The sequence below is a fragment of the Mus caroli genome, chromosome 2 (genome assembly GCF_900094665.2).
Source record: "Mus caroli chromosome 2, CAROLI_EIJ_v1.1, whole genome shotgun sequence".
In the NCBI taxonomy this organism is placed as follows: domain Eukaryota; kingdom Metazoa; phylum Chordata; class Mammalia; order Rodentia; family Muridae; genus Mus; species Mus caroli.
Window position 1 is genome coordinate 25544384 of NC_034571.1, and position 22542 is coordinate 25566925.

At 48.7% G+C, this 22542-nt stretch overlaps 1 protein-coding gene across 11 annotated transcripts in view; it reads left to right on the forward strand.

Moving 5' to 3' along the window:
- Rapgef1 (Rap guanine nucleotide exchange factor 1) overlaps positions 1–22542 on the forward strand; it is a 118975-nt gene that overhangs the window by 61257 nt on the left and 35176 nt on the right. For all 11 annotated transcript variants that reach the window (XM_021181566.1, XM_021181628.1, XM_021181609.2 and 8 more), the window contains 7 exons: positions 3561–3739; positions 6827–6983; positions 16874–16962; positions 17563–17712; positions 18059–18179; positions 18552–18735; positions 20102–20587. In XM_021181566.1, the coding sequence (XP_021037225.1) occupies positions 3561–3739; positions 6827–6983; positions 16874–16962; positions 17563–17712; positions 18059–18179; positions 18552–18735; positions 20102–20587 (1366 nt within the window). The remainder of the gene's footprint in view (positions 1–3560; positions 3740–6826; positions 6984–16873; positions 16963–17562; positions 17713–18058; positions 18180–18551; positions 18736–20101; positions 20588–22542) is intronic.

Genomic DNA, 22542 nt, shown 5'->3' on the forward strand with positions numbered 1-22542 from the left:
TGTTAAAGGTAGCAGAGAGAGTTTAGTCCTGTCCTGAAAGTCCAAAGCTAACCATCATTATATGAACAGTAAACAGCATCCAGAAGGGCTCGGATTGGGTGAGTTCCCCAGCCTTTGGGCACCTAGATATTGGCTGGATCCTTGGGCTCCACTGTAGACTCCTGGAGGGCTTCCCTGTTAGCTCTCTAGACCTTATGTAAAGCAGTCAGAGAGATGCCCCTGCTGCAAAGCCTGGCACAGCTGAGCTCTGTTAGACGTGCCTTCTTGCAGAGCCTCTAGGTACAGAGAAGGAAAGATATTGAGTTGTATTTACACAATCCTGGTTCCAGTTTTTTGTGTTTGGCTGTGTGGTGTGGTGTTGTGTTGTGCTGTTGTAACTTTGGCTGTCCTGAAACTTGCTGTGTGAGCAGACTAGCCTGGAACTCACAGAGACTTCCGAGTGCAGACATTAAAGGCGTGTACTCAACACTACCTGGTTCCAGCTTTTTATGTGCTGATTCTAATTGCTCCCGGCCCATGACTTGGCCCATGACTACCTGATTCACTGTCCTGCAGTGCTAGAAATACAATTTAGTTTCCATGAAGCAAAAAGGCCAGGGCTGCCCATAGAGTAGGGATTCTAAAGGTGCACACTGGATAGCTGATGCTGCTCTGAAGTGAGGCAGTAGCTGAAGACAGAGGCCATGTTCTGTTCCTTCCTTTTCCTCTATACCCGTCCCATTGCTTAGAGTCCCAGGACAGAGGAGCACAGATAAGCTTCCCCTCACCTGTGTCCCCTTTACTCGTTTATTAATTAAGAGCTTTGAACACAGGGCCCTCTAGGACACATGTGCGCCTGTGTGTACACGTGCATGCTTGCGTGTGGTGTGGGTATCGTTTGCTGCGTTATGTAGGCGGTCCCAAATCTCTGGTTATCTCCTGTGTTGCTGGAAGCAGGTGTGTGAGAGCAGGTCTGACCATGTTGCTTAGGCTGATCTCAGACTTGTACACTGCAATTATGAGCATGCTCCACCACACCAGCTTCCCCCGCACTTTGGATCTGCCTTGTCTGTACTGTCCAGGCTGTGGAATGAAGCCTACCCGGTTTGTGTTCTAATTTTGTTACATAGGCAGGCTATCTGTTCTACCCACTCCCCACGCAGCCTCAATTTCTCCACTTATGAATTAATAGCATCTGTTCTGTGGGGAGGTTACAACCTGAATGGAAACAAGTGCAGAACTCTGGGTAGCTTGAAGCACTCAGAGCGGCAGCTATGACCTGGCCCTTTCTTCTGCACGCAGACTTTTGCAAGCCTCTGTCATCCTCCTCTGAGTTCTCACTCTGACCCCGATGTAGTGTCTCTTCAGTTATTAGTGGCTCCCTGCCTTGCCCAGTCAGTCTTCACCTCCGTTGTTGTTTCTATGTTTCTTCCACTGTTTTTTTGGTTTTGGTTGGTGGGGTTTGTTTTGCTGCTGGGGATGGAACCTGTGTCTGTCTTGGGGTAGACAAGTGCTTGGTGACTGAGCTCCAGCTTCAGCCACCCGCTTCCACTTCCTTAAAAACATAGGGCAGATACATTCACCTGTCCCCCAGACAAGGAATGGAATCTACTGTCTCCGAGTCCAGCTTGGCCTTGGATCTCGACCATCCCCAGGATTGACAACCTCATAGAGTCCCCAAGCTTATGAGGACATGTGGTAGCAACTGCTCCCCTGGTGAGGGAGAGGTATGTAGGTTGACAGTCATTCTGGGGTGACTTTATAGGCCAGCCAAGCAGATGCTGTGCATGTTGTGTGTATAACTGATTCTGACTGCTACCTACAGTCCACAGCCCGAAGGGCTCAGGGAGTGCAGACCTTTAATAAAGAGACCATCATTTAAGGCGTGGGACCTGGGAGACGGACAGATGCTCCCTGACTTTGCCTACCTAGTGAGCCCTTCACTGAGTCCAGCTGGCCTGGCTCTTATGTGCCTGACTTGATCTCTCCTCAGTGGCAGGAAAAGCCCTTCTACTCCCAAGTGCCTGCACTTTAAACTGTTCCCAGCTCCTGTTCACTCTTGCCTATGTGGTGTCTGACGTGTTTTCTTAAAGTACTTCCTGTTCCCCAGCAAGACCATCATTCTTGCCTTCCAGCAGGTTGTGATGTGTCAAAACAGCCCCTTCCGTCCCCCCCCCCACCTCCTCTCCACCTCCTCCTCCTCCTACTGTAGCCTGACTGCTCTTCACGCTGTCACTAGCGCCACCCCTGAGGCCTGATTATTCAGGCTGGCCCCGCTGTGGCTGGCCTGCTGTGGGTGTGTTGAAACTGAGCACTCTTATCCAGGCAGTAGAGAAAGCAGTACTCAGCTTCTTAGAGACAGACAAGAACTGAGTGTTTCAATTGGAGATGGGAAAACAGCGCAAGGAAGGCTGAGTGGTCCTGGTGGTCTGCAGAACACTCCAGGAAGCCATACCGGGCCTTTGGCAGTTCTCTGGCTGAAGTTCTGTTTACTTGATTCCATCCTCATATATAGAGGTTTTGGGGTTGTTTTGTTTTGGTGTTCCTATGAGAAACCTCCCATATTGGATTTTAAAAATTTTAAATTATACTCCCTGACATTATCTGGGGGTGGGGGAGATTTAGTATTCAAAAGAATAGTTACTTTTTATAATATTTCTGCCATTCATGTATTTATAGATTATTGCTTAAGTCTCTTGACCTCAGTTGATGTTAGTCACACTCTCTGGACCTTAGGAAGCCCACAGGTAGTGGCCTCGCCTATCCACATATCTCCTCACTCCCTCTGTGGGCTATTTGTGGGACTATCCACTCGAGATGACTGTCAGTGTCTGGGATCTGGGCCACTGGAGAAGGGAGATGGGGAAAGGAGACTAGAGCAGCATGCCCTGCTCCCTGCTAGGTGTAGATCTAGGCTAGCCACAGTCAAGGAGGAAAGAGTGTGGGGTTAGGAGGAGTTCTGGAAAGTTGGGTGCTGGCTTTTTCCTTCAGGTGTCTTTCCTTGGCATCGAGTGACCGAGTGCCATTGGTAGCCGTAGGTACTGGTAGTCAGACTTACTGACGCCGCTCGCTCGGTTTCCTGAGCGCCTCCTTCCAGCACTGGCATTGGAGGCCTTGGAAGCCCTGTGTCTCTAATGGACAGGGACCTACAAGTTTGAATAGGTCTATGTGAGGATCTAGGTGGCGGATGGGCTGTGATGCTGCCAGTTCCTCAAATCCTCTGAGAATGTGTGTGCCCTGGGGCATAACTATTGCTCCCCTGTGTCCTCACCGAGACCTCACTGTACGGTGGGAGATGGGAAGTGCTATCTCAGGCAGCCAATCAGAACAGAGGAGAAGGTTTTAAGGATCTCAGAGTGTGGGAAGGGAATCCCCAAGTCTCCAAATGACCCTTCTAGTCCTAAGCCTGTCTTTCTTCCTATTAATCTTTGTCTCCTGATCACAATCCTTAGAGAAACCATCTGGCTTGGTCTCTGCTGCCAAAGTGTTTTCCATTTGCAGGAGTATCGAGCTAGTTTATAGATTTCAGAATAGCTCCCTTTAATCTTCTCTCATTCCTTAAACATGGCATTCCCTTTCAGAACCTGTGCTGGCTGGAGGAGAAAGAGAAGGAGGTTGTCAGTGCCTTGCGCTACTTTAAGACCATTGTGGACAAAATGGCCATTGATAAGAAGGTTCTGGAGATGCTCCCGGGGTCGGCCAGCAAGGTGCTGGAGGCCATCTTACCCCTGGTGCAGACTGACCCTCGGATCCAGCACAGGTGAGTCCCCCAGAAGGTCCTTAGCTGTGGCAGAGCAGGAGGCTTTAGAGGCGCTTGGTTCAGGGCATTTGAAACAGTGGGGACAAAGGAGTCCTCCACTTGCCCCCACTTCCCAGCTTTCAGGCAGTTGCTCCTCCAGAGGCCTGTGTGCTGGCCGACTCCACCCTCCTAGCAGATGCCACCACCCTCCGAGCTGTGGCTTTATCCTGTGATCAGCTCACTGGCACTGATCACATTGGGTTGGACATATTCTCAGAGCCTCCATCATCATTTACCATGACCTGCAGTCTGTTGTCATTCAAGCCCACAGCTGATAAAACGGTGGAGTGACACCCTTGCCTGGGCCAGGCCCATACCTGCCAGACAGCCTTTGATTGCTAGAGTGTGTTTTCTTCCTACAGATTAGCTTGCCCCACGTTTATTATTAAGTATCACAAGGAAAGCCATGCTAGATGCAATCCCCAAGCTTGCAGGAACTTTACTGAAAAGACTGGCAGGTCTGGGGTTTTGTCTGTGATACCCATTCATAATCAATGCATCTCTGTGTGGATTTCTCAAGGCAGCTTAGTGTCCATTTAACCCCATGAGACTGAGCTTTTAGGAATAGCTTTCAGAACTTGGCAGTGAAGTTCACAATTTTCTTCTGAGAGATCTAACTAACTGTCTTTATTCCCAAGAAATGTTCTGCCTGGGACGTTCACCCCAGCTTCTGCTGGCTCTGGCTAACCCTGGGGATTGTGGCCTTTGGCTCACTGTGCTGCTGTCTGTACTGTGGCTCTCCCTTCGTTCACCCCAAAGCAGGCTCAGGTCTCCTTTGAGAAAAAGAACCCAACATTAGGCCATCAGATGTGTAGGTGGTTAACTCTAAATGCTATCATTCCTGTGTCTTCATGAGATGGCTCCCACCAGGGAAGAGTCAAAATCAAATTAAAGTTAAAAAGCTTCCCTAACACGTGATGATGTGGTGGTTATGTGGTACACGTTGAAGAAGGCAGCAAGAGAACTGCAGTGTCCTGTCCTGCTTCCCAGAGGATGCTGGGGGAAGCAGCTAGATTGACAGGGGAATAGGAGGACAAAAAACTAAGAGAACCTAAGGCTAGTATCAGGCATTCCCCCAGAGGCACCTATCTGCCAGACAGGCTGCAGGACTGGGCAGACCCCCTCCGGAGGGGAAGCCCCACCCCTCATTCCTATGAGGCCTTCACAGCATCCCCAAGCTTCTTGGCCAGCTCTGTTTATTCTCAGGGACAGGAGGGGTTTGCTTTCCTTCTTAATGACTGCTCTGTTGGTGGTGCAGAGTGCAGCTCTGACTGGCAGAAAGCTTAGCTCCTTCCCCGTGCTGTTGCTCTTGATAAGTGTCATTGGTAAAACACCTAAAGACCTTTGCTGTTACACCCACTTCAGTCAAGAATTACAATATTGGGCTGGAAAGATGGCTTAGCGGTTAGGAGCACCGACTGCTCTTCCAAAGGTCCTGAGTTCAAATCCCAGCAACCACTTGGTGGCTCACAACCATCCTAACAAGATCTGACATCATCTTCTGGAGTGTCTGAAGACAGCTACAGTGTACTTACATATTGTCTTAGTCAGGGTTTCTATTCCTGCACAAACATGATGACCAAGAAGCAAGTTGGGGAGAAAAGGGTTTATTCACCTTACACTTCCATGCTGCTGTTCATCACCAAAGGAAGTCAGGACTGGAACTCAAGCAGGTCAGAAAGCAGGAGCTGATGCAGAGGCCATGGAGGGATGTTCTTTACTGGCTTGCCTCCCCTGGCTTGATCAGCCTGCTCTCTTATAGAACCAAGACTACCAGCCCAGAGATGGTCCCACCCACAAGGGGCCTTTCCCCCTTGATCACTAATTGAGAAAATGCCTTACAGCTGGATCTCATGGAGGCATTTCCCCAACTGAAGCTCCTTTCTCTGTGATAACTCCAGCTGTGTCAAGTTGACACAAAACTAGCCAGTACACATATAATAAATAAATAAATCTTAAAAAAAAAAAAGAATTACAATATTGTGTTATTCTCTCTAAATTGTGCCCTTGTTTTCTAAGTATCTGCTTTAATAGTGATGGAGTGATTGTTTTTGCTCTCCTGTTACAGTGTACAAAGTTTGATGTGAGGACAGGAACTCTTTCTGGATTCCTCAAGAAGACTCATGTTTAGGGTCTGGGCGTGGTGGCACATACGGCCCAGCTCTCAGGAGGCAGAGGCAATCAGATTTCTATAAGGCCAATCTGGTCTACAGAGTCATTTCCAGGCTAGTCAGGGCCACATAATGAAACCCTATCTTTAAAAACCTTAATTAGTTTAAAAATAAAAAAAAGTTTATGGACTCTGTAAGAATTGTGGGTTTGGATTGCTTTTGTACTGTACTAAGGCTCTCCCAAATACCAAGGACTTGTATTTTGTGTGTTGTCCTCACGGTGTGAATGGAGGCTGCTGCTGTGTGTGCACATTCGTGAGCATTCACCACATGACAGGCCACTCGCCTCTGGTGGGTCTTTGAAATCCTCTCTACCTAGCCACGGCTGCCTCGATGAGGATGATAAAGCTAAGCAAGGATAAGAAAGGGCTATTAAACCACAGACAGCTCTCACAAGTGCCTGGCTTTCCTGGCCTGACACCCAAAATCCCTCAAACCTGTTGACGTGGGTCCATCAAAATGACTGTCAAACTCATTCAAAACAGGAAATACACAAAGCTCTCCCCTGTCGAATGGTTTGCAACTGAAATGAGGAAAGATGTTCCCAGGATGTGTAGAGGGATGTGACAGCTGAAGAAACTACTGGGATAGAATTTTTATGATATATTTGCGGGGTGGGGGAAGTGTGTGTGTGTGTACATATATATATGTGTGTGTATGTGTGTATATGTATGTGTATTATGTATGTACGTATGTATGTATGTATGTAGTGGGAACTGGTAAGATGCCTCCATGGATAATAGCACCCACCAGGCAATTATGAGGATCTGAGTTCAAATCCCAGCATCTACACAAAATCCAGTGTTCTGCGAGCAGTGATGGGAGGATCATGATGTAGGTTGCTCATTAATGTTCTTTTAAAACTTTCCTTCCATAGCTCAGCCCTCTCCTCCTGTTATAGCCGAGTATACCAGAGCCTCGCCAACCTTATCCGATGGTCTGACCAGGTGATGCTAGAGGGCGTGAACTCAGAAGATAAGGAGATGGTGACAACTGTGAAGGGCGTTATCAAAGCTGTCCTGGACGGAGTGAAGGTAAGAAGTGCAGGTTCCAGGCAGCCGACAGAAGCTAAAAACTTGATTTTAGACCATACACGGAATGACTGTCTTCCAAAAGCTGTGATATGGGCCAGCTCTAGTTCTGTCCAGTCACTACTTTACTCTAGAGACCACCAGCCCTTCCTGCATCTGGCATTAAGTCCTCTATGGGCCATATGTCCCAGGTGTGGCAGAGAACGTGTGCCAGCTTAATGCAATGGAGATGGTTTAGCAAGAGCCCCAGTCTATCAACCATCACCTTTGCATGGTCTGCAAACATGTAGGACTCCTGGTAGAAAGCACAGTGGAGTTGCTAAAGCTAAGTGTGCTTGATCTCTATGATGTGGTCAGTGTGTTTACTATCCAGGCCACTGCAGAAAGCCTCAGAGAAGATAAGGAGCCACAGTTGGAGGGGGAAGCAAAGACTACAGAGGGCCTGGAGTGGGACCCAGAAGCAGGCTAACTAAGAGTGTCAGTCCCAGTAGGGGAGAAACAAAGCTGAGTGGGGGTCCGAGAGATGATAGGGGCCTTGCAGCGGCAGCGGCAGCGGCAGGAGGCACTGTTCTAAGAGCCCTTATTAGGCTGGTGGAATGCTTTAAATCCCAATTCATCACTCTAAGTAGTTTGTGGGCTCAGACAATTACTACCTTAGTTCATCTTGATGATGCCCATGCACATGCTCAGAAGCATGGGTAACAGCAGGGCCCTGCATGGCAGCATTGCAGACATAGTCAGTGCAGGATGCTTTAGAACAATGCTGGAATACACGTAGCCCAAAGGCATTCATGGCTGTTCAGTATTATGTGGTGCTAAATGCATGCTTGATAGATGTGGCTTGGAAAAGCTGTGTCCCTTTTATTTACCCTCAATCCAAAATTATAACCACACTTGTCAGCCTAGGTCAGAAAACTTCCCTTCTCAGCCAGTCTATGAAGTTCCTGAAACATGCCTCTTGGTGTAGTGTTTTTTAGAAGCTCTGGAAAACAGAGCTAAGACCCTAAAGGGTTTTAATTACAGAGAGAAGGCCAAGGAGGCATTGCTTGGTGAGAGAAATCACTCCCAAATGGGCTGTTAGGGAAAGCCCCAGCACCTTTAAAGTAGAGGCTGTGTGCTGCTGCGTCTCCAGAGAACTTTGGGTTCACTGTGAGGAGATGTGACAACACTGCTCCCGTGCTGTCTTCTCACAGAGCCATCAGACTTTATACCATCAGTGTTAAGAGGCTGCAATCTCTGTAGAATTTGGGGTGCAGTTTATCCCCTCAGCTCTTCCTGCAGCTTCTCTCGCTGGGCAATGTGAGACAGGACCTTCCCAGGCTTTCTGGCCAAGTTCTGACTCTCCCACTCTTGCTGCTTTTGTACCGACTTCTGGAAATCAAAATTATTTTCCAGACCACATTGTTAGTGTTTCTTCTATCAAATTGATCTTGATGAAATATCGTAAGTTAAAACAGCTGAAACAAGGGGTCAGGTTTCCACAGAAGCCTCAGGACTCCAGAGCCCCCATGTTCCTTATGGACTCCTGAAGGCAGGGCTGCACTGGTTGGCAGAAGGAAGGCTTGAATGAAAAATTGCTGATTTCTCAATGTGACCCTGGGATGGGAGCACACACGCACGGCCTGTAGAAGTTGAACATGCCAGCACCTGAGAGCAAATAACTTCTTCACAGGTGTTTTTTTTTAATAGTTTAGGCAGAACAGGGTAAGGAGAAGGCTCAGCAATGTGGAAGGCAGAGCCAGGAGAGTCCTGAGGAGAAATAACAGAGACTGTGCCTTGGAGAGAACACTCTGAAAAGTTGTCCCCTGCCCTACACACACATGACTATGCAGGTGAGCAGACACATACACAAGCACACTAGCACACATACGATGCTTCCATGGTAAGGAGCTCTGTATTCTGTGGGTGCTATGACAGGAGTACTAACAGAGGTGAAGACAGGGGCACAGGTCTGGCCTTGGGGAGCTTCAGGTTACATAAAAGGATGCCACGTGCCAATGCAGGGACAGGAAGTCAGCTGGCATGTGTTACTAGAGGCTTCTTCTAGAGGGTGACAGTCAAGGAGTGAGATTGGTCAGCGTGGGCATTTGTGATTAGTATCTTAGAGCAATAATAGCAAACAATTCACGGGTGCTTTTCTACACTGCCCAACTTTATACTTGTAACAGCCCTGACTGAGGCAGACACCTTCTCTGATGGGCCAACCAAGGTTCAGTGGCAAGCTCATGATTCTCACACATGCCTGCTAGGCCTACGCACTTAGTCACCCTCTGCTGCCCCGTCCTAGGAGATCCAAAGGATCGTTCTCATTCACACTTCCTAACAAGGACACCTCAGAAGCCTGTGTCCTGGTGTGTGCTCCAGCCGCCCTCAGCTGGGAGAGCCAGCGTGTGCAAGCACAATGCTTTAGCTGGTTGTCTTCATCCCACTTGGAGGTACATTCCTTCAGAGTGACTCACCGCCCCTCAGGGAGCTCATTCAGTTGTTAAATGGAATTGTTTGGGGTGGGGTTGGGGGTAAGACTGAAAACTTGTCTGAAAGGCAGATGATTTTGGTATTGTTCCTACATGGAAACTGTCATCTGCCGTGTAAATCTTCACATAAATGCCATTTATGATCTGTATAAACGTGGACAAGTGACTCCTCTGAGATTCTTGTAAGTTCTTAAATACCCAGAGTGTGTGAGGAGAGGTAAGATTGTGTCTTTGGAGTACTGGCAAGGGTTGGGTGGCTAACAGGCAGGATGAGCACTGGTCACCTTGGCAACTTTCACCAGAGTAGCTCGGGGGAGAATTGTACTTCCCTCTAGGGCAGTTCACAAGTTTTGGGTCTTCTGTACTGTGCCAGATAAATGCCCACTTCTCCTCTGACCTCAGACATGTCAGGAGCAGGCCTCCAGCCACTCAGACAGACTAAAGTGTTATCATTTAAAATAATAATATGGGCTAGAGGCTAAGAAAATACTCCCTGCTCTCCTGGAGGTTCCATGTTCTGTTCTCTAGCATCTGTATTAGGTGGCTCACAGAGAACTCCATTTCTTGACCTCCATAGGCATCTGGACACACACACAGACACACAGAAAAAAAAAAAACTTGTAATGCTTCCTTCCACTGAAAGCCTTAGGGAATTCCACAGCTTTGTCACTTGACCGTCACCTCCAGAGCTGCGCTTGCATAGCAGGCTCAGAGGTTTTCTAAGGATAGCAGCCAGGCCAGAAAACAGAAGCTGTTTGTTTGTTTGTTTGTTTGTTTTTTGAGGCAGGGTTTCTCTGTGTAGCCCTGGCTGTCCTGGAACTCACTCTGTAGACCAGGCTAGCCTCAAACTCAGAAATCCTCCTGCCTCTGCCTCCTGAGTGCTGGGATTAAAGGTGTGCGTCACCACGCCCGGCTAAGCCAAAGCTTTTAACAATACAACTTTTGCAGCTGATGAAATGGCTCAGCAGCGAAGAGTGCTTGCCTCCAAACCTAACCTGATCTGACTGACCCTCAGTTCTCTCAGACTCAGACTGTCCTGTGACCTCCATGAGGGAACTATGGCACACACATCTGCATGCACACACAATCAACCCATCAATTATTGCAAAGATTTTTAGACATAAAACTTTGGAAGGTTAATCCCAGCACTTGGGAGGCAGAGGCAGGCGGATTTCTGAGTTTGAGGCCAGCCTGGTCTACAGAGTGAGTTCTAGGACAGCCAGGGCTACACAGAGAAACCCTATCTCGAAAAAACAAAAACAAAACAAAAAAAACTTTTGGAGGGATTGGGAGATGGCACAATTGTAAAGTGCTTGCCGCATAAACATGTAGACCATGTTTATGCACCAAGCACCCATGATAACAAAAACATAAATAGATTAATAAATTACTAGACATAGCCATATTAGCAAGGTCCCAGTGCAAGAGAAGTCCCTACCTCTGGCCTCCATATGTGACACAAAAATAAAGTATTCTTTCCCATATGTAAAGAAAGTTCACTGATAGACAAAGGCGAGTGTGAGGTTTCCTTGGGGACAGTTCTAACTCCCTTTTCTACTGTCTGTAACACAGATTCTATGCAGTGATGCACAGTAGCTGCTTCCTCTCCAGTTACCATGGCTACATTCAGACAAGGAAGAAGAGGTGCAAAGTTACCTTCTCCTTTGAAGGAGGCTTCTTAGAGCCCCTCCCAGAATTTCTCTTGCATTTTATTGGCCAGAGTTGCATCAGGGCTCACCAGTTCACCCCATGTCCACGCATGGCCAGTGCGATATCCTCTCCTCGTTCACTGGCTCCCCAGATTGCAGGGTGCAAATCCTAAGTGACACCTCCTTCCTGAACCCTCCACATGCCATGCTTGTCCTAAAAGGACAGGGACAAGTGTTCCATGCCTTGTCAGGCACACATCCTTTTGCACATTCCTTGTTTGGTGCTCTTATTATTTGAGCCAGCCCTACCTTGAGAGCGTTCTAGAAACAAGTCCCTGGCTGGTTTTGGCCTTCAGAATGTGGTTTACTATATTTTTAAAATATTTATTTATGTATGTATGTATTTTATATTTATAGGAGTACATTGTAGCTGTCTTCAGACACATCAGAAGAGGGCATCAGATCCCATTACAGATGGTTGTGAGCCACCATGTGGTTGCTGGGAATTGAACTCAGGACCTCTTAAACCACTAAGCCATCTTTCCAGCCTATGGTTTACTATTTTTAAAAAGTTTAGTTTACTTTTAAAATTCCAGGACCCAGATAGAGCCAGTGGGTAGCATCGTCTCTGTGGACAGCAGCAGGTGGGTGCCTCCTCAGCCTCCTCCTCCTCCTTGAAACTTTAGGGCTTTGGTTATTTACAGTTGTATTCGTATTTATGTGTGTGTGCCTACTTGTCTGTGTGTGGGCCACATGTGGGCAGTGCCCACAGAAGCCAGAGTAGTTATCAGATCCTCTGGAGTCAGAGCTAACAGGCAAGTTGTAAGCTGCCCTGCATGGGCGCTGGGAACCAAACCTGCATCCTCTACGAGACCAACCGGTGCTCTTAACTACTGATTATCTCTCCGGCCTCAGTTTGTTCATTTGAAGCTTTTAAAATTTATTTTAGAGTTATTACTCCTGAAAGTTGGCAGTGTAGAATTAGTCAAAGGCACCCTCATGATGCTATTTAGTGTGTCCCTCTGCCCCTTGGGTTCTTGTGAAGCTGGAGGCCAGAGCCCTCTCAGTTTGTTGGTGGAGAAAAGAAGCTTCTAGATTGCACTGTGCTTCCAAGAAAGCCGCCCTCTTGGTGCGGGCACTGTTGTTGTCGTGACTGCTGTGCCCAGAGTGTTCAGACTATGACATGGAAGATTTCTTCTGCCAGTTTCCATCAATAGCCAGAGTGAATCTGAAAGAGAAACTTCCCCTTGTAGCTGTTATACAAAGCTTGTCACTTCCTTATATATACTTTTCAAAATTAGGAGTACTTCCTAGCATCCTCTGCCCTGTGTTTCTAGTTTTAAATCGTTATGTAGCTCAGGCCAGGCAGTGGTGGCGCACACCTTTAATCCCAGCTCTCGGGAGGCAGAGGCAGGCGGATTTCTGAGTTTGAGGCCAGCCTGGTCTACAGAGTGAGTTCCAGGACAGCCAGGGCTACACAGAGAAACCCTGTCTCGAAAAACAAGTTATGCAGTTCCCTAGCTGGCTCTGCTTCCCAGCCATCCCGGCTACAGTAAAGCACCTGAAGTCCTCTGTCTTAGGATTGTGTGAGGAATGCCAGTTGTTGTTCTTCAACCAGTTGTTACCTGTCTCCATCTGTGCCGTGTGGGTCAAGTCTAATGCTGCTCGGCTGTGTGTGCCACTGAGAGCATCCCTCCACTTGCCGCTTCTCACTGCCACTTTAGATGTGGGCAGAGAAAGTCCCTTGTTGTCTCCATTAGAAGTCATTGTGGGGGCTGTGTGTGGTGGCAGAGGCAGGAGGATCTGAGTTGGAGGGCAGCCTGGTGGACATAGAAAGGTCTAGGACAGCCAGAACTACATAGAGAGACCTTGTCTCAAAAACACAAAGCAAAACAACAAAGTCACTCTGGGGCTGAACACTCCTGTGACCATGTCCTATAGCTCCTGTCACAGGAATCCACCCTAGTCTCCAAGGGCCAGTGTGTTCCTCACTTGTCAGACTAGACCTGACCCTCTTCCAAAATGTGTGAAGAACTAAAGGGTGGCACTGAGCCTTGATGTGTAACTGCAAACTTCCTGTGCCCTGGCACTGCACCCAGAGAATAGGGTAAGGGAGTGATAGTCCGGGTCTGGGCTGCAGCTATGGTACTCCCAGTGGAGTGGCCCCACTGTGTGAACCCAGGGAACACTATTCACCATGCTGTTCTTGGGGTTCTTTTTTTTTTTTAAGATTTATTTATTTTATGATATGTAAGTACACTGTAACTGTCTTCAGACACTCCAGAAGAGGGCGTCAGATCTCATTACAGATGGTAGTGAGCCACCATGTGGTTGCTGGGATTTGAACTCAGGGCCTTCGGAAGAGCAGTCAGTGCTCTTAACCTCTGAGCCATCTCTCCAGCCCGTCCTTGGGGTTCTTTGTGCCAGGACTGTCACAGCAGTGCCCCTCTGCCAGGCAGGTCTTTGTATCATTCCAGGAGAAAGTAGAAAGGAAGCCAGGACTAAGACATTCAAATTCGGAGCCATGTGTTGACTCATCGTGGTCAGTGTGAACACAGTGCGCATCGGAACAGAGGTTCTCATTCTCAGGAAAGTCTGCTCTAGATGTGCTCTGTGGCTTTTGAAAACTGATTTTCATTAGCTGTACGTTGGTCTTCTGTATAGTTGTTGGCAGAAGAATCCAGAACTCTTTTCTAACTGCCTTGTAACGTGAGACTGACAATTAATTTAAAAGACTGTCTTTGAGAAACCCTGTCTTTCAGAGATTTGGCTTTTCACAAGGTACTGGGCCCTGGCTTACTCACAGGTGGTGAGCACTCAGTGAGACCAGGCTATTGGAAGTGCCTAGCTAGAAGAGGTTTCTAGAGCCTTGTGTGTGATCGTTAAGACAAGTTGAGACCAAAGCCCTTCTGTTTGGGCAGGAAGGTTGGCAGAGAAAGAAAAGCTGCCGGCCCTTCTCCCAGCTGCACTGTCATAATGTGGTCCTGGAATGTCAGGGCACAATTGCAAGTGTGTGCTTGTCATCTCAGGATCCTATAGCTATCCATTGTTCATTAGCTGAGGTCACAGCTGCCATTCCAGGACAGCATCCCTGCTTGCTCCCACATCAGGAGGAACTGGAATTTGTTGTGTGTCAGCAGATACAAATGTGCAGACTTCTCTGCATTCCTTTATCCTGCTTGCTGGAGTAAGTTTGGCTTACCGTGGAGGCACTCATGATGCTGAGGCAGAAAGATTGAGAATTGAAGGCTTCCGAGTCACTTGGGTCTGACACTTTGATCCCAGCCAAGGCTTTCAAGGGACCTGCCTTTGCCACTCCTGCGGGCTCCTCCAGGTAGCGAGTGTGGGAGTGGCCTGCCTCCAGCTGCTTCCCTTGCCTCCCTCTGACACTTGTGCTCTGGACTGTGAAGCAAGTCGAAGGCCCCTTCCTGGGCTAGCCTCAGCCTCCCCAGGATCTTACTTCCACATGACTCCAAGAGCAGAATGGGGTGAGCCTGGATCTGGTTCTATGGACATCCCTCTCATGGTTTGGGGGTGGCAGTTTTCTTAGAATTAATTTGTGTCCATTTTCAAAATGTAGAAGATACAGTTAAATAAATAAATTACATTAAACACACACACACACAAAAGGGGGTTTGATCTTGTTTCCAAAATTTACAGTGTACCCCATCAAAGCAGGTAGGGCTTTTCTGCACCTAGTATGCCTGGTATTCCACCATCTTTCCATGATGTTACTATGGCCTGTGTTCCTGCTGTGACTTTATTCTTACTGACTTCAGAGTGGCCCCTTGATGGATCTGTCACATCTGCATACTTGGTACTCGTAGTGAGTATTTAATGGTGGGCTATGAACAGTCTCATTTTACCTGTCATCCTCACAGCTGAGCTTTTACATATATCCATGACATTTTCCTCAGACAGAATCCTCCTAACAGATACTTGAGGCTTTTGATGCATGCCAGTAAGTCATCCACTGGACCGTTACCTGCTGCCCATAGTGACACTCATTCTCACTGATCCTGTCCTGCCTCACCCTACCGCGTATCTGCAAGTTTTATTTTGTTGCCATCGAACTTGAGAAGCTCTCATGATCATAACACCCTTTGCATCTGCAAAACCCCTTGTTAATATTTCTTTGTGTATGTTTATCTTTTTTCATAGTTTTTATGTTGTCAAAAGAAGCTGCTTTGGGAAATGCTAGTTCTTTGCCCCTGGTCAGGGAGATGTGGTTAGGCTACGCAGCTCTGCATCCTCAGAGGTGCTGTGTGCTCTTCCCTCGTGCACACAGACCATCACCAGCAGCCACAGCAGAGAGCAGTGAGGAGACTGTGCGCAGCAATATACCAGAACACTGGTCAGCAGTGAAAAAGAGCCTACCTGGGCTCCCTGAGGCAAGTGGGGATGGCCAGGAAGAGAGTGGTTGTTGCCATGGGCAGCCAGAGAGTCGGGGGACTGCGCAGGTTCAGAATTTCTGTCTTAAAGTTGGTTGTGTTAAGGACCACAAATGTGCTCACTCACACTTAGAGTGGCTGAATTTCATGGTATGTGAATTCTACCTCTACGATTTTGAAAGGTGAAGCTGGAGTGATGGCTCATTCTGTAAAGCACACCTCACATAATCATGACCAGAGTTCAATTCCTACAATGCACAGAGAAAGCCAGGTATCGTGGCCATAATTGTAATCCCAGCACTAGGGAATCAAGAGACAGATGGATAGATCCCTAGAGCACTCTGGCCAGTTAGCCTCACCTCAGTGTACTCAGTGATCTTCAGGCGCTCGTAAGAGACTCTGTCCCAAAAAAGAAAGGGAGGACTCCTGAGAATGACACCCAAGGCCAACCTCTGATCTCCACCTGTCGTGTGAGCATACAGCCATAAGTATCGCACACACAGGAGGTCCATTTCTATGGCGTCCATGGGACAGCCACCATAATGCACAGCCCTTCAAGGGTACACACTGCAAGGCCCATGTATGGCCATCCTGGGGGCCCACAGCAATCTAGGCAGAAAGTACAGAGTGCTGGGATAGCAGAAGGGAAGAACAGGCGAGGGTGGGCTTCCCACCCCAAGCGGTGTTCATACTGTGGAGCATAGCGTTCACCTGGGAAAAATCATTAAAGTAGTCTAGAGTGGTAGTGCATGCCTTTAACCTCAACACTTCTACATAGAGAGACCCTGTTGCAAAAAAAAAAAAAAAGTCATGGAACGGGATAAAATGTGTCCCAGCTCAAACACCACACCCCTTATCTGCCCTCTTCTCTGCTATTTTCAGAGTACCATTTTTTATTTTCTTTCAAAGCCATTTCTCTGCTTTTAGAAGGTCACATAACCCTTACTCTAAGTCCATTGACAAGGCTCCCAGCCAGCCAGGCCACTGGGGCTCCAGTTCCTGCATTGACTAAGCCAGTGCACTTTGGGAAAACACTAAAAGCCAGAAGCCAAGTGGCTAAGTGCACCATTGTGCATAACATGACAGCTTTAAGGAGCCAGAAACGCCTGCCACCCTCCCCAGACTGCACAGGAATACAAGTTTGTAATGGTCTGTTCATCTAAACACCCAGACTTGCCGTTTCCCCTTTCAAAAGGAAGAACACAATGCAGTTGAAACTTTGCAGTATGCTGCTATGGTATTTTTAGAGGGAAAGAGGCATGTTAGGGACTGTGAAGATTACCCTGCGTAGGAAATGTGTGGACACAAATGTGGGTCTTAGAAGCCCTGCCTCTTGCTAAAGGTACAGTGGTGTCATCCCCTCCCCTTCTCCCTCACAGGAGCTAGTGAGGCTAACCATTGAGAAGCAGGGGCGGCCATCGCCAACAAGCCCAGTGAAGCCCAGTTCCCCAGCCAGCAAGCCTGATGGGTAAGTCTGAGCAGACTCTGGTCCCAGTGGGACTGAGCCCACATTTGACAAGAGGGAGCCAGGCAAACAGTGAGAGCATGAGAGGCTGTGGGCAGCCCTGGCCCCCTTTGCAGTGGTAAGTTCTGGTGAGTGTATTTCACTAAGCTTCAGAGAGCTGTCTTGCGCTTGACAAGCTCATCTGGACAAGAGTGTATGGAAGGAGGTGGGTCTCAGACCCCACTCCCACCCCAGTTAGGTTCTGCCCCAGGCAACGTCACTGCACCATAAACTCCCAAGGGCTTGGCTGAGAGGCTGGGGGAGACTTGGATTTTTCAGTAGTTGTTCAGCTAACAGGAAGCCAGCCCAGTGTTCCTCAGTAAACTGAGGGATGGCCTTGTGGACAGCCTTACTATTTTGCATTAGTTTCAAGGACTGGCCGGTGTTAAATATGTGTCACATTTTAGAGCAGCCTGGTAGCTGGTCAGTGATGAAACGCCATGGGAACCCCAAGACTGTGCATGGGGCTCCTCAGCCCCATCATTCCCTTAGCCCCACCCCACCCCCTCAGGAGCCACATCCACTCTGACTACGTGTGAGCCCTAGTTCTTTCCATTTCTCTAGCCAGCCTGAGCTCCCTCTGACAGACCGAGAAATGGAGATTCTGAATAAGACAAGTGTGTCACCATCTGCTGAACTGCTCCCAGACTCCACCAGTGAAGAGGTTGCACCCCCCAAGCCCCCTTTACCTGGCATCCGGGTGGTTGATAACAGGTAATTCTAAACTCTTTTGACCCTATTTATGACCTAATGTGGGGAGTGGGTGGTAGAATGAGCTGAAGGATAACTGTGTGCCTGGGCTTGGCACTGTTAAAAAGAATGTCTCTGAGAGTGGCCAGGCTCTGGCCCTGGGCCCTCTATCCAGTGAAACCAATCATGATTCACTATGGAAGGGAAAGAATCTGTTTTGGTTCTGGTCTTTGGGCATTGATAGAGTGATTGGCAAGAGGAGAACAGGAGGCAGTTAAAGTATGAAAATTAGGTGTGGAAAAAGAGCTTCATTCATGTCTAAAGCACGCTTGTTTGTGATGTACATTTGCCTGGATTTTCTCTCTTCTAGTCCACCAGCATTACCACCCAAGAAAAGGCAGTCTGCTCCATCCCCCACCCGGGTGGCTGTGGTAGCCCCAATGAGTCGGGCTACCAGTGGCTCCAGTTTGCCTGTTGGAATCAATAGGCAGGTAATGAAGTCCTGGTTCTGTTGGGCGACTAGAAATGGAGTTTTTTGAGGCTTGTGTCCGAGTGCTGAAAGTCACCTGGTAGTCTTTACTAAACCCACTATTACTCACATCTGGAGACTTGTGGGAGAGCAGACCATAGCCATCCCTCTTCCCCGCCCCCATGACATGGGCATCTCCCAAGGGCATCCCTGTTGAAACATTCTCACACTCCTCCCGGTTCCTTTCCTGTCAGATCCTGATCCTACACTGGCATCAGAAACGGCCTCGGAGCTAGGCAGGCTTTCCTCTGAGCTAGTGAGCATGTCAGTTGCTTGTCCCTGGTCTCTGCTGTCTTTCCAAGGATGACTGAAGTTCCTTTCCATTCCTCCCAAGGACTTTGATGTTGAATGTTACACCCAGAGGCGCCTGTCAGGAGGCAGCCGCTCCTGCGGTGGTGAGTCTCCTCGCCTGTCCCCCTGCAGCAGCACGGGCAAGCTCAGCCGCTCAGACGAGCAGCTGTCCTCCCTGGACAGGGATAGTGGGCAGTGCTCACGGAACACAAGCTGTGAAACGCTAGGTAAGCCATCACAGCCCTCCTTATCCCTGGGTGGGGTCCTTTGATTCTGGGACCAAGTCAACTGATACCCAGGCATTAGTTGGATGTCCTTAGTCAAATTCTTTAAAATCCAGCCTCAGTCTGCTCATCTACAAAATGAAGATGGTGTCTGCTGAGGAAGAGTCTGGACGTGTCTGTCTGTGTGTGTGTGTGTGTGTGTGTGTGTGTGTGTGTGTGTGTGTGTAATAACAGTGTAGAGTCACACAGCAGATGCTCAGGCAGTTATCTCCTTACAGGCAGCCTGGCAGTGTTCAGCTAACTCATCCTGTGCACATATGGCTCTCTCTGAAGGAGGGAGCTCCTGAAGGTATTGACAGAGGTTGAAAGCATTGAGCAGCCTCCTATCCTTATCAGGCACCATTGACCAAGGTCAGCAGGACCATTTGCCAGGAGCTTGCTGGTACCAACCAACCTGGAAATTAGATCCTTTTCCCTTCTGAGAAGGTGTCCTAAGCACAAAGGAAAGACTGTCAACAGGCTCCTGTCCAAGGAGGCTAACCTACAAAGAATTAAGTGGCGATAAGATGGAGCCACTGTTAGGAGCCACTAGTGGGAACCAGATGACCGACCGAGGAGACATTGCTCTGACGGGGTAGCCTAGAGCTAGTGAAAATCACTTCCGTATGCTGGTGCATGGACAAACTCTGAGACCACAGGCAGACATGCTGTTTTCTTAGGCATAGTCAAAATGGATGGGAAAAGGTAGCACCTGCTTGTAAGCCCTGCCCTTGGGAGGCGGAGGCAGGGTTCGTGTGCTCCAGGCCAGCCTGGTCTACAGAGAATTTCAAGCCAGCCAGGACTACATAGTGAGGTCATGTTTCAAAAACAAACAAAAAATCGGGAATAAGGTTCTAGAGAAAAAAGAACTTTCAAGAAAATGCATCAAAATGTAAACTGTGATGGTCAGCTCTTGAGTTTTAATTTTCATGATCATTTGCCATCTTTTGTCTTGTACCTTTTATTTTTTAAGTAACCAGGTTGTAAAATGTAGGAAAATGCTAAGGCTATAGCTTGGTGGTAGAATACATGCACAAAGCCTTGGGTTCTATCTTAGAACTACCACCAAAAGAGAGAGAGAGAGAGAGTCAGAGTGTGTGTGTGTGTGTGTGTGTGTGTGTGTGTGTGTGTGTGTGAATCAAAGTACAAGGGCAGAGGCCAGTATAGCCATCTCGCCACCTCCAGATAAAGACTAGTTAATAGTTAAGGAGAAGCCCATTGGAGAGACCAAGCATAAAGCATGTCTTGTAGGAGGGAGATGGAGCGGAGCCTCTGGGTGATGCGTTAGCTGGATGATGCGACTCATGGGTGTGTCCTGTGTGCTTTGCAGATCACTACGACCCCGACTATGAATTCCTCCAGCAAGATCTCTCCAATGCAGACCAGACCCCTCCACAGGCAGCCTGTAGCCTCAGCCCTCTGCCAGAGTCCCTGGGGGAATCTGGGCCTCCGTTTCTTGGCCACCCTTTCCAGCTGCCTTTGGGCAGCTGTCTCCAGCAGGAGGGACAGCAGACAGACACTCCACCTGCCCTTCCTGAGAAGAAGCGTAGGAGCGCAGTCTCCCAGACCACGGACAGCTCTGGCTGCAGGGTGTCCTATGAGCGACACCCCTCACAGTATGACAACATCTCAGAGGGTGACCTGCAGAACCCAGTCCCAGTCCAGCCTGTGCCCTACCCACCCTTTGCTGCTGTCCTGCCCTTTCAGCAGGGGGCTTCGTCTGCCTCTGCTGAGTTTGTGGGTGATTTCAGTGTTCCTGAGTTGGCAGGTGACACAGAGAAGCCACCTCCTCTACCAGAGAAGAAGAACAAGCACAGTAAGTTCTCTGCGCTCTCTGTGAGCACACTGTGTGACCCTCAACAGTGCTGTATTCTGCTTAGCCCACATATGACACCAAAATCAAGCCCATGACCTCTTTCTTTCATATAGAGCAGGCTCCTAGGTGCACATGTGGTCATGTCCAGGGGCCCAATACTCTTATTACTCATGGCCCTCGAAAGTCTAATTATAATAGTTCACCTCTCCTCTGAAGTCGTTGAAGTCGCAGGTCTGATGCTCCTCTCTAAATGTAACCCATTTCCTGAACACAAAGTAGCAAAGGCAACTGACTGTCACGGCATACAGACCCAAACGGTGGCAAAGGCACCAAGTGTCACGGCACACAGAGCAGCGCTGCCATAGCATGCACATGAAATAGAACTTTGTGTATGACCAGAGCCTGTCTAGCTGTCAGAGGGATGTCCGAGTGAGGACAGGGCGCTCACAGTGACCTGGATCAGAGCTTGCGGGCTGGAGGGCTGAGGTCAGCTCTTGGACTAGATGTTTTAATAGATAGATGGTACTAGGCTGGGTGGATCTGGAAGGTGGAATGTTTGAGTTTTGGACAGTTTCCCTGTAAGTTTGCCAGAGCATTACTAAGTAACATTCTGGACATTCCATCTTTGTCCTCCCTCCCCAACTGCTCCACATGGGAACTTGCAGGCCACACTGCCCCGCCCTCTCCCTCACCTCACTAACACTGTTCTCAGATTTCCCCTGGCAATCCAGATGTCACCATTTTGATATGTGTGGCCACATCAGCCACACAGCCCAACTGTCCCCTTACCTTGGTACAAATCCAGCAAGGATACCTAAAACTAAATATTGCACTTTAATACTCTAATAAGGACTTCTTAAAGAAGACTTCCAAAAAAAGGCCTGCCACATTACACACAGCAGAGCTATCCCAGGACCAGAGCAGCCTAGTTTGTAACCACACCCCCGACTCCCAAGATGTCTCATAGTTTTGTGATGGCCTTGCTGGGGTGTCCCCAGCTAAAGGGGGCTGGTCTACAAAATAATGATGTCATTCCATGTGTCCTGTAAGCTGGCTCATTACAGATCAAGTTCTGCGGAAAGAACACTCAGCAGTTGGGAACAGATCTTTCTGGGCTTCTCCCCATCCCCTACCCTCCAATACCAAACACTATTAATGTCGGGGACCACCTGCTTTCTCATCAAGAGTCCTATGGACGAGGGTGTAGAACAGGATTCTGTCTATCAAACTCTACCAGATGAGTGGTAAAGCCTCCTGCTTGCTCCTTAGAACAAGTGTGGCCCAGAGCCCTCAAGCAGAGTCTGCAGAGAAGGTAATGGCAGACAGGGAGAGCGAGGCCATTGCTTCTGTTCCTCTCGAGTCTCGAGCGGCTGAAGTGGGGTTTGTGGCAGGAGAAGCGACTGAAACTCTGTCCTGCTGTGGCTAGAGTGCAGACCCTTGCAGATTCCTTAGGCCCGCCAAGGGTCCAAGGTGATGGCTCTCAGCAGAAGCTTATATACTTAGTTTTCCAGGCCAGGCCTCAGAGCAGCAGGTGAGGGGCAGTATGGATTTGTATAGGTTTAAGCCTGGCCAGCTCTGAGTACGCCCAAGCCCAGAAGGAAGCTTTGCCTTCCGTCCTTAAGACCTACTATGTTTTCAACAAAGGTCTTCCTCCCCACCCCCACCCCAATGAAGGGGTCATTTTTCTATGTTCAGTGAAAGAGCCCCTAACTTGAAGCACCCCGAGCTCAGTCCTGGTCCAAAGTCTGCCCTGCACTCCCTGAGGGGACCACGGGAGAGCCGGTGGGAAGCCACACAGAAGTGCTTTGGGGGAAAGGAGGAGTAAGTGTCAGCCCTTGGACTTGGCACCTCGAAAGCAAGTTCCTACATGGCAGCTCTGATGTCATAGTATGTCCTCACTAAGGGGTACCCCAGCATCACTTCTTGTTAAGAGTAGCCCATGGGGCCGGGCGTGG